General features: G+C 38.9%; 1 protein-coding gene across 2 annotated transcripts in view; it reads right to left on the bottom strand.

Moving 5' to 3' along the window:
- The window catches only part of TNS3 (tensin 3), a 511123-nt gene extending 498975 nt beyond the window's left edge, over window positions 1-12148 (bottom strand). For both annotated transcript variants that reach the window (XM_027836865.1, XM_027836867.1), the window contains exon 1: window positions 12130-12148. In XM_027836865.1, coding sequence (XP_027692666.1) covers window positions 12130-12138 — 9 coding nt within the window. In that variant the 5' untranslated portion in view covers window positions 12139-12148. The remainder of the gene's footprint in view (window positions 1-12129) is intronic.
- Between the last annotated feature and the right edge of the window lie 388 nt (window positions 12149-12536).

Genomic DNA, 12536 nt, shown 5'->3' with positions numbered 1-12536 from the left:
TGAAGTTTTTTAATATTTTGATACAGGTAGTTAGGTAGGGCAGCAGAGAGAGGCCCTGGGTATGGAATTAGAAAGACATTGAGTTCAATCTGTCCTGAGACACTAGCTGTGTGACTCTGGGCAAGTCACTTAACCTTGTTTGCCTCAGTTGCCTCATCTATTAAATGAGTTAAAGCATAAAATGGCAAACCATTTCAGTGTCTTTGCTGAGAAAACTCCAAAATAGGGTCACAAAAAATGTTCGTGACTGAAACAATTGAACAAAAGAAAGTTTTTTTTTCTATATTTTGATAACTACATTTCAACATAAGTGGGGTCCTCTGTAATCCTATGGATTTTATTTTATGCATTTAAAAACATTATTCTGAGAAGGAATACCATAGGTTTCACTACACTGCTGAAGGGGTCCATGATATAAAAAAAAGTTAAGAACTCCTGCACTAGATGGCCTAAAAGGTTCTGTCCAGCTCTAAATCAGTGACCTTGTGGTTGAATGACAGGGGTTTAGGTCATGGTTTTGCTACTTAACACCTACTTAAATGATTATGACCAAGTCACTTTGTCTCTGTGAGCCATGGAAAAACATCTCCATTTCAATATTATGTGCAAGAGACACATACATGTGAGCCACTACTGTCTATGTGAATAGAACATTGTAGGTCTAGAAGGAACACAAACCATCCCAACTTTTCACTTAGTTGCTAAAGAGATTCTCCTAAAGAACAAGTATGACTATGTTCTCTTCCTGTTCAATTAGCTCTATTGGCTTCCTATTACATCCACGATCAAATATAAAATCCTCTGTTTGGCATTTAAAGACCTTTACAAGTTGGGTCCTTCCTACCTATTCAGGTTTCTAATACTTTATTCCCCTCCACGCATTCGACAATCTAGCTATGCGGGTCCAACTTTTTATTTCTCCCGCATGATCCTCCATCTCCCATTCTATGCAATTGCACTGGGTGTCCCCCATATTTGGAATGTCTTCTTACCCTACCCTTGCCTTTTGGTTTCCTGGTCTTGACTGCTGCTAATACCTTCCATACAGCCTCTAGGCAAGGCTGCCTAAAAATTAGGAGACAGCTCGTTCTTAAAATTTGGCGTGGGGGTGTGTGTGTGAATTTTCAGGGCCCTTAAGACTGGGAATTGCCCCAACTTTTTGGTTTCCAAAAGCATATGTTGACTGTGAGGTGCAGTGGAAGTAGTATTCTGGGACATTGAGTCAGACAACCTGAGATTGAGTCTCCATTTACCACTTACTGTGTGACCCTAAGCATGTCCCTTTATCTTGCTGGGCCTTCGCTTATTCGCTTATAAAATGGAGGGAGTTGAATCACATGGTCACCAAGGCCCTTTCCAGATTAACATTTTGTGATTCTTTCAATTCTTTATTAGAAATGAGGGGAAGGACTGAACATATGGCAAAAGAAACAGAAAGAAGGTCAGCAGAGGGAAGGGCTGATGTTCTTAGGATTATAGAATTATAGATTGACAGATAGAAGTGAACTTAGAGGCCATCAAGTCCTACCCTCTCATTTTACAGATGAGGAAACTGAGGCCCAGAGAAAAGTTTCTTGTTTAGGGTCACACAGCTAGTAAGTGTCTGAGAAAGGATTTAAACACAGAGCTTTCTAACCCAAAGTCCAGCACTCTATTCATTGAGTAACCTAGCTTGATCTAGGAAGATAAGAAGAGAGGAAAAGTGATTGGTCTAGCAGGGTGGCTAGAAAGAGAGAGAGTAGTTCATAGACCATCATTGTAAGTCCCAGGCGGCTAACAGTAGGTCTCTAAGGACAAGGATTGGAGGAGCAGGGACAATCAGTATGGAAGAAGCCAGGAGGTCTTGGCTAACTCTGGCACATACTGACTGTGACAGTTGGCAAATCATCTCTTAAAATGTGGGTCCTTGAAACCCTTTGGGGGGGTTTGCAAGATCAAAATAAGTTTCATATCAATACTGAGACATTTTCATTTTAATAGGGCAACTATTAATAGTATAACCCACATAAACAAAAGCTCATTAAGGGATCCTCAATAATTTTTAAGAGTTCTAAGAAGTCTTAAGACCAAAGCATTTGAGAATTGCTGGCTCTAGGCAACGCTCTAAGACTCTTGGTTGTAGAGGTATCTCCTTTCTTTGGTAGAGAAACTTTTCTTGCCTCAGCATTCCCCGTATCAATGAAATCACAGATCCAGACCCTATCCCTAGATATAACATAAACATAGTATGTATATCATTAATGACACTTAATAGTTTTCTCACAATGGTCCAATGAGGTAGATACTATAAATGTTATTAATAATAGCACCCATCTTTCGGGGTTGTGTTGAGGATCAAATAAGATAATATTTGTAACAAGCTCTTAGTTCAATGTTTGACACATAGTAGGCACTATGTAACTCTTTACACCCTCTCTCCCTCCCTGAGTGACCTTGAGTTAATCAGTTCATCCCTCCAGACCAGAGGTTCCGAAACTTATTTAGCCTACCACCTCCTTTAAAAAAAAATTACTTAACGCCCGCTGGAAATTTACTTTCTTTAACCCTTTAATTTTTTTTAAAATTTGTATCATTTTAAAAAATATAAAACATATTTTAAGTGATGCATCTTAAATTTAATAATTTATTGTAAATTTGTAAGTTTTTCCTGTATTGAAATTTTGACGACACAGTATTGCATCATATAACCATATATTATCCTATTGTAAACAAGTCACTACACGCACATATTCCTGACAATGTGTGCTGGACTTCCTGACAATGCGTGCGCACGCTTGCCTGCCAACACTTGTTTGTGAAGACCTGTTGGTGGACTTGACCACTGATGGTTTTAACTTGCATTTTGTGTGTTTATTTGGAAAATAATGTAATCACTACAACTTTAATTCTGTTACACAACAGATGAAACATTTACAGTTTTTTCAAAATTCTCTTGTCTTCTTTCCTTATGTTTCCAACACCCCCTTATTTTTAGTCAATGCCCCCCAGTTGCACCCAAGGCTATCACTGCCCCCCTGGATCATTCCAGCGCTCCCTAGGGGCAGTATTGCCTGCTTTGGAAACCTATGCTCTACAACAGAGTTTCCTCATCTCTAGAACAAGAGGGTTGGGTGAGATGCTCTCTAAGGTCTCTCTCTAGGTTTTATGCTTCTTGTAAACAGATGGAGAAAGCAAAGCATGAGTTCTTTGATCTCATTTCACTTTTCACTATGTGTCCTCTCATCTCTGCCAATTGAAAGTCTTTGCCTATTTCATGTCAGATCCAGCTCAGATGTCACCTATTCCTTGAATCTTTCCCTTATATCCCTCAGTTACAAACAATTCTGCCATTTCTCAGTTTCTCTGGTCACTCTGGCCTTTTCTAGGCAAAACTATTTTCTAATTGGTGCCCTTGATTACCTCCAGTTTATACTATATTTATCTTGTTTGTATGTAGTTGTTTTTATGTTGTCTCTTCCACTAGATTGTGAGCTCCTTGAGAGCAGGGACTGTCTTTTTGTCTTTCTTTGTATTCCCAATACTTAACACAGTGCCTGGCATATAGCAGATGTTTAATACATGTTTATTGATTGACTGCTAGTTAATTGTATTGTGGCTATTTGCGTACTGCTGAATTTGACAATGTCTATTAGACAAGGTTAAGGGCAGGAATTGCATTTCCTTTTGTTTTTGCATCCCAACTCCGCAGAATAATGTCTTACAATGGCAGCTTTGTGACTGACATCAGAGGAAGAGGGTTTGAATCATAGCTCTGGCACTTATTAAGTCTATGATCTTTGGCAATTCTCAACCTCTATGGGCCTCATTTTGTCCATCTGTAAAATGGAAGAGTTGGGTTAGATGACCTCTAAGGTCCTTTCCAACTCTAAATCTATGCAAATCTAGCAAAATAGACATGTTTGTTGGATTGAAATGGATGATGAGACTAAGTGCCACCTCCCTGACAAAATCACCTCTTTCTACTTAAGAAGGTCATTTATACATGGTCAGGAAACAGAAACTTTAACAATAATTAAACTTTTGGAGAAAAAAATCTATTAGAAAAGCCTAATGTTGAGTATGCTTGTCAAAACTTTTGCAAGTAAATCAATTTTTATTTTTTCTCTTTTGAACTAAATAGTCATAAGGCACATGCAAGTATTTTCCAGACAAACAAAAGCTTCAAAGGCTGAAACTGTACCTCAGGGGAAAGAAAGATGAAAATGTGAAATGCTGTAAGAAAATGACACCATGATTTATCCATTGAAACCCTGAAAACCTGGCAGTATATACAAGGCCAATATATTCGGTCAATAATTCAGAAACTTTGTTTTTGTCACTTTTCCACAGACAAGTCATTCAGTCAACAAACACTTAATAAGCCTTATTGGCCAAATACTGTGCCAAGCGTTGGGGTAAAGAGAAAGACAAATAACCTATGGCTGGTCCTTAGGGAGCTTACAGTCTAATGGGGGGGAGGTAACAGGTAAACAAATATGACATATGAAATAGATATGTATATGTGAGCGTGTGTATGTGTGTACACACACATAAACATAGAAAGAAAGAGGGAGAGGGAAGGGGAAAGAATGGGAGAATGGAAGGAGGAGGGGAGAAAGATAAAAAGAGAGAAAGAGAGAGAGAGAGAGACTCTTTAAAACTATATTACTATATTGGGGAGGAAGGAAGAAAAAAGGAAACAAATTGGAAAAAAGAAATTTACATGATAATTTAAAAAAGAATAGCAAGTTGTACATAATAGATTTGCACTTTCATGTATAATCATTTCTATTATACTGTGTTATGGAAATGCTTGTTTTATCCCATAAATTAAAAATAAAATTAATAAAAATTTAAAAAAATTAAAAAAAAACTATATTCCAGAGAAGGCACTGAATAGAGTTTCTTCACTGTGAGATTCCTACATCACTGAAATCACAAGTTCAATCTCCACCACTATTAATTAAATACAGTGGTTTATAGTACCATATTTCTTTACCCCCAGAGGTTAGCTCCGCCCCGATCCTGTTATTTTTCACTCTGACTCAATATGGCACAGCAGAAAGAGCGTTCGTTTTGGAATCAAGGAATTTCAGTTCAAGCGTCATCTCTGTTACTTCCACCTCGGTAAATCGCTTACCTTCCCTGAACCTCAGCTTTCTCATCTTTGAGATAGGGGTGGTCATCCTTATTCCACTTACTTCAGAGGATTATTAGGAAGACCGATAGAGATGCTGCTTGACAACCTTCCTAATTCACTTTTATTAAATCCTGATCTCATTCCCCACAGCAGTATTTCCAAATCTGTTCTTCTCGCCTCTCACTGCTAACTCTATCTCTATCCCCCTCACCTTCAGTAGGTGCTTAGCCTCCTGCTTCCTGGAGAATACTGGGGCCCCTGGCCCTGAACTCTGAGCATCCTTTGTCAAACCTCAGTCTCCTTAGAAGCGAAGAGAAATCCCTACCACACACTAAGGCCAATTGTTCTGACTCTGTCCTTGAATCCATTTTTTTCATCTCTTCCTGGATCATGTTCCAGCATAGCCCCCCTTTCCATATACCTATAATGTCACCCTTGATGCTGATTCTTTCCATCTGCCTGCAAACATGCTCAGGATTCTCCACTTCTTAAAAAAAAAGCTTTCCCTTGCCCCTATTCCAATCACCTATTTGTTTTCACCCCTTTTTTCCTCGCTTTCATTACTAAACTTGGAAATTTCATCTATATCCAGGGAGGTACTGGCATATGTTTAACAATAAGCTTTCAAGGGTAAAAAATGTACCTGGGACACATTTAAATTTAATTATCACTATTACCATTTTCTTCATCACTTTCTTAAGTATAGACAATCAACAAAACAATAAATCAATCCCTGATTTGTAGCATTTGCCAAGTTCTGCAGTGCAAATGCTCACTCTGAAAATTTAGTAATTGGTTCTCTCCAGTCAGTCAGAGCTGGCTCCAGCACACCCTCATCTATACCAACACCTCAAACTTTTCACCACTTACTCAGCCAACCTTCTGCCATCTGAGTTCCTCTCCACTACTCTACTGAAACTGATGTCTTAATGAATTCAATTAACTCAAATGAAATGGTCTTTTTTTTTTAGTCCTCAATCTCTTTGATCTCTTTGCAGCTTTTGAAACTACCGTCTATTCCTTCTATAAAGAATTTTCTCCTTCTTGATCTTCGGAGACTGTGCTTTCTTGGTTCTCCTACATTTCTGATCATTGTTTCTATGTCTCCATCATTTCCCATTCTGCCTATGAATCCTGACTCTGCCACTTTGTATCTTTAGCCAAATCACTTGGGAAAATAATGTCTCTGGGCCTTAGTTTTCTCATTTATATATTTAGAAGGTTGAACTATGGGATCTCTAAGGTCCTTTCTAGGTCTATAATTATTTTCTTATGAATCCTTAATATAGGTGATCACTGAGAGGCAGAACTTGGCCCTCTTTTCTTCTCACTACAATCTCTTCCTTGGCTATCCAAGGTGAAAACACATAAATCTAGTGTCTGCAATCCTGACCATTCTTCTGAGAATCTCCTTTTCCAACTGCCCAGATGACATTTCCATGTAGATATTCTGCCAGCATTTCAAACTCAGTATGTCCAGACACTTGATTATTAAATTTTCAGGGTAAGCATTTATAAGAAGGCTACAAATTAAAGTGTGATTTATTGTTTTGTTGATTGTCTAGACTTTAAAAAGTGATGGAAAAAATGTTAATAATTCAGATTAAAGTTAAAAGTGTGGTCTGGGTACATTTTTCTTTAACAACCAGCCCTCCAGAGAAGAAATTACCAGCATACCCCTGGCTGCCTCCATAAATGGACACAATTCCCAGGAACCTAGCTCCTCCTTCTGTCTTCACTATTGTCTGCCTTTGAAGCTTTCAATCAGTCTCTCATGTTCATAACCTTAGGGTTATCTGTGACTTTTTCCTTTTCCTAATATTTTATATAGTATCTAATCAGATATGTGATTGATTCCATCTCCAAAATACCTGTCACATTCAGATTGTCCACTCTGTTCTTATTGTCACCTTTCTAATACAGGCCTACATAAGCACCTGGATGTGCTATTATGAGCTTCCTAATAGGGCTTCCCATCTGCTCTCTCCCATCTCAGTCCATCCTTCATACCACGGTCAGAATAATCTTTATTATGCATAGATCTGGTTGCATTGTTATCACTCAAAAACCTTGAGTGGTTCTCTATAGCCCTACTGAGCAAAATTCAGACTAATTTGTCCAGCATTCAGGGCCTTCTATAATCTAGCACAATCCTCCCTTTTCAACCTTATCTCATGTTACTAACTCCTTTTCCACTCCTGTTAAGCTTCAGAAAAACTGTCCAACTTTCTGCCTCTCCAACATGCAATAAACTTTCATTCCTAACTCTATAGTTCAGACTGTTTTCTCTAACATCCTTTTTCCTTTCCTTCCTCTCTTTGCCTTTTGAATTTCTAGCTATCCAGTTGAATACAAATATTGTTTTCTTCAAGAAATTTCCACCAATTCCTTATTTGATAGCCATCTTCCCTCTTCACATCTCTCAGTCATTATGTCAGTGACCAAGCATTGGTTAAGCATGTACTATGCACTAGGTATTATGCTAAACTGGGGATATAAAAAAAAAGTTTAAAAAAACAGTCCTTGATTTTGAGGAGATTAATCTAATGGGGGAGATAACATGCAAACAACCATGTAAAAACAAAATAAACACAGGACAAATGCACAGGACAATTTCAAAGGGAAGACATTAAGATTAAGGAGGATTGTGAAAGGCTGAGACTTCAAGGAAGCCAAGGAAGCCAGGAGGGTGAGATGTGGAGGGCATGGGACGTGGCTGTGGGAGGACATTGAGTGAAAATGCCAGAAGTTAGGAGATAGAGTCTCTTATTCAAAGAATAGCAAAGAGGCCAGTGTTACAGGATTGAGAAATATGTGGAGGGGAATGCTGTATAAGAAAACTGAAAAAGGTAAGAAGGGCCAGGTTATCAAGGGCTTTAAAAGCCAATCAAAGGATCCAAGAGTTCATAGGTAGCCATTGGAGTTTATTGAGTGGGGGATGACATAGTCAAGTCAGACCTGTGTTTCGTGAGGATCAATTTGACACGCAAATGGAGAATACATTGGAATGGGGAAAAATTTGAGGTAGAGAGATCAATCAGCAGGCTGTTGCAATTGTTTTGGCATGAGATTATAAAGACCTGCCTGCATCAGGGTGGTGGCAGTGCCAGAGGAGAGTAGAAGTCACATACTAGAGATCTTATGAACATAGAAATGATATGATGACTATTGATTAGATATGTACAATGAGAGTGAGGAGTGAAGCATGACACTTAGGTTGAGAACCTAGAAGACTGGGAGGAGGGTGGAACTCTCTATAATCAGAGAAAAATTAGGAGGATGGGGGAGGGTTAGGAGGAAAGATAATGAATTCAGTTTTGTACTTGTTGAGTTTAACGTGGCTGTGGGACATTAAGTCTGAGATAACTAATTAGCTGTTGGAGATGGGAGACTGGAGGTCAGAAGAAATGTTAGAGCTGGACAAGTAGATCTGAGAATCATCAGTGTAGAGATAATTGTGTCAATGGGAGCTGATGAGATCACCAAGTGAAATAGTATAGAGAAAGAAGAGAAGAAGATCCCAGGACAGATCTTTGGGTAACATCCATGATTAGTGGGAATGAGGTGGATGAAAATGCAGCAAAGAAGATTTTTAAAAAGTGAGACAATTAGGAGAACCAGGAGAGAGAAGTGTCACAAAAACCTAGAGGGAAGAGAATATTAAAGAGAAAGAGATGATCAATAGTGTCACAACACTTCTTACTTCTCATAACACTTTGTTGTGTTTCTCGTTAATATGCACATTTAATATCAAATATAATTGCTTTATGTATTTGTATCTTGTCCTTTTAACTAGACCACCAGCTACTTGAGTTCAGGGAGAGAGCCTTATCTAAACTTTGTATCTTCTCAACACCTAGAACTGGTGCTTTACACACAGTGGGCATTTAATAAATGCTTGTTTTATCTGTTGTATTTGCAATGTATGAAAAGTTCTTTGTGAATTGTTGAGATCAATATGAATGTAATTTGTTATAATCAGAACTGGACTGATTATAACCTTCAGGGAGAGGGGGAAGTGGGGGGGGAGCAAGGTAAGAGTCACTGAGGAGTATTTAATTCATGTCATTTGACTTAAGAGAAGAAGTGGGTTGAAATTTTTGACCTCCTTGGGGTATCTATCTAGTAGTGGGATCATGCTTATGGATTGAAAGGTCAATGAAACTGAGGTGATGGTTCCAATCTCAATGTTCATTTCCTGTGACTTGTTTATCTCTAATTGGAAAAAAATATATATCTTTTAGGATAGGAAAAAGATGCCATGAAATCACCACTTCAGAATGACTGATAGAGTGAGCATGTCAAAGCCAGGACAAATTTCAGACCCTCAGATTTCAATTTGAGCCCTCAAAGGTTGGCTATTTCTTTGACAGTTTCCTGCCTATCCAAACCACATTAATATGCTGAGTTGGGGTAAAAGTCATGCTGGCATCTCTGGTTCTGCCTGTTACTTGATAGTTAAAAAAAACTATTGTCAGGGCATCATTTCTGGAACTATTTTGACACGTTTACAGCAGCAGATACTCATTAAACTGAATTCCCCTCCCCTTATCTAAAAAAGAAGTATCTTTTAATCAAAGCTCTAGAAAGATCCAATTGGATTTCTGGGAATAGACGGTGGGGGGGGAGGAATTTTTAACAAGAAGAGAGTTGATTGAGAAGACAGACAGAGTGGGAGTCAGGAACTATGGGCTGTGTCTACCTGGCAGCAGCCAGTTGGATTAAGAGAAGGAATTCACTGTCTGAATCCTGGCTTGGGTAGAGGGAACACCTTTATTTCTAAATACTTGCTAAATACTTCTAAACACTTTGCCACAGTGAAAAAGTCCTCTTTAATACATGTCTCTGGATTACTTCCAAGTAATTCTGCCTTATCTTCTATATCATCACTAAACACTTTAGTGTTGACAAAGGAAGGTGACCTAAAGTTTTGTTATGTCATGTACCACCATTTGTTTAGCCATTCCTCACCTGATGGGTATCATTTTGTTTCTATTCTTTGCTACTACCAATAATGTTGATATAAATATCTTGGTATATATGGGAACTTTTTTTTTTCTATTTTTGATCTCCTTGGGGAATCTACCTAGCAGTGGGATCTTTGGACCAAAGAGTTTGAACATATTGATCACTTCTTAGCATAATTCCAAATTATTTTCCAGAATTATTAAACCAATTCCTAGCTCCATTAAATGTGTCAGTGTCCCTGTCTTTCCACAATCCCTCAAACTAATCGGTCATTCTAGCCAAGTCACTTTCACTTTGCTTGGAGAAAAAGTTGAATTTGTTTTTATATAGCTGTCATTCCCAGTTATACCACTACCCCACTATCCAACTGAACCCTTACTTGCAACTTAGAAAAAGAGTTGCACCAAAACAAGTAACACAGTGAGCATGCCTGATAGGACATTTTGAGCTCATAGACCCCCACCTCTCTGTCAAGAGGAGAAGTGGCTCATTTTCTGTTCTCTTGGATGATTATTAATTTTTGCTTTTATATAAATTAGTTTTCCTTGTTGAAAAGGGTAAATAAAGATCCTTTTCCTTGAACTTCTCTACAAGTAGAAATATTGAGACAAAGTTCTATAGTCTCTTCTGCTTCTAAAAATTCAATTAAATTCAACCTGTATTTATTAAGTGCCTCCAATGTTTTAGGTGCTGTGCTAGACACTGAAGATACAAAGAAAAAAATGAAAATAATTCCTTCCCTCAGGGAGTTTACATTCTTCTAGTGTTCCTAAACATATGAAACACTAATAGTAGGCAAGTATTTAGTAAATATACTAGAGATCTATTTCCTTAAGATTAGTTTTATTGTATTATATGTAGTTTATCCTAATGCCCTTAATATTAAAAGTAGATATATATTCTGAAGGTAGTCAGTGGATGAAAAGCTAATGCCTAATTTTTTTGGGGGGGGGGGAAGGGGAGAGGGAGAGAGGGGGGGAGAGAGAGAGAGAGAGAGAGAGAGAGAGAGAGAGAGAGAGATGGAGAAGACAAGGCAAGCCAATCCACTACTGAGTAAATAGGAATACACTTTGAATTAAGCCTACTTGTTTGTGTGACACAAAATAACTTTAAAGTGGAAAACACTACAATTCCATTAGAAGGATGCTTTCTTCTCCAGCTCAAAGTAGTTTCCAGTCTGGTCTGTGTAAGGAAGAATGCATTTAGAGCAGTTCCTCAGGATTAAGAAGAGCTGCTAAAACTTCTTTAAGCCAGCTCAAACATTTTTAGAAGGGCAAGGACAGGGGTGTTGGTGAGATAGCTATTGTTGATCATTCCCTGTTATATTCAGGAGTCTCTCCACATCCGCTGTCTGTAGCTTTCTGCTGGGCAAGAAGAAAACTGAACACAGGCCAGCCCATTATGCATTTACTTCTCTTGACCCTTATGCTTGGAAAGTTTGGGATTGTGTTTCTGGAGATGGATGTAGTCAGTCCCAAAAGCTACTCAAGAGGTTCTCTCTTAAAGATCACCCTTTCCTGACTTTGGACACTTTACCCATCACAACTGGAAAACACGTCATGACAGTCATAGCATCACAGGAACTAGCAACCATTAAAAAAATTCTCCCCTCATGTTCACCCCCATATACATTTTGCTAAATTGAGTTATATTTAAAACTTAATTATTGCTTGCTGGCTTTTTGTTTTCAGTCAGTTCAACTTAGAAAGAAATACCAGTAAGACACCTACAATCATAAAAACCTTCTTGCAACCTCATGATGCCAACAGTGAAAACCCTCCTTAAAAAGTTAGTATATGAAGGCTAAGTGAGAAATAGTAGCAAATCTCAGAGGGTGACCTCCTGGTTGTTGTAATTCAGGGAAGTCTTCCCACTGCAACTGCCTTAATTTCTTTCCTTATATTTTGATTTGTTTTCTTGCTTTACCTACTCCTCTGCATGCACGGGCACAGACACACAGACACACACACACACAGAGACACACAGACACACAGACACACAGACACACACACACACACACACACACACACACACACCCCTACCTGGATCATGATGACCTTTTCATCTGCTTTCAGGGTGGACTGGTCCAAAGGTACCGTACATAACTCATCCTCCAGGCAGGCCAGGCTCACTGAACAGCCCATCAGACCATCCAGCCTTAGAGCAGTCTTAATCTGTTCGTAGTCTCTCCCCTCCAGCTCAGGGCACCACAGCCTGGCTCCTCATCTCTGCCTTCTCCCTGGCTGAACTCCTCCTAGGGCTGCACTCCTAGCCTTCAACCCCACTCAGCATACAGTTGCTTCAACCTGCCAGCTTCCCGTGACAGCCAGCATGGAAATGCAAGCCTCAGCCTGACAATGCTTAACCTTTGGGTTCCAGTTCCGTCTGGGCAGGTTGAAGCCCTTTGGAGCTGATTCTGTTTCTGCTGATCTCTCAGCCTAACTGGCCC

The sequence above is a fragment of the Vombatus ursinus genome, unplaced genomic scaffold (genome assembly GCF_900497805.2).
Source record: "Vombatus ursinus unplaced genomic scaffold, bare-nosed wombat genome assembly UNPS02014820.1, whole genome shotgun sequence".
NCBI classification, from domain to species: Eukaryota; Metazoa; Chordata; class Mammalia; order Diprotodontia; family Vombatidae; genus Vombatus; species Vombatus ursinus.
Note: the sequence above shows the minus strand (reverse complement) of the source record. Positions and strands in the feature narration are given on the sequence as shown.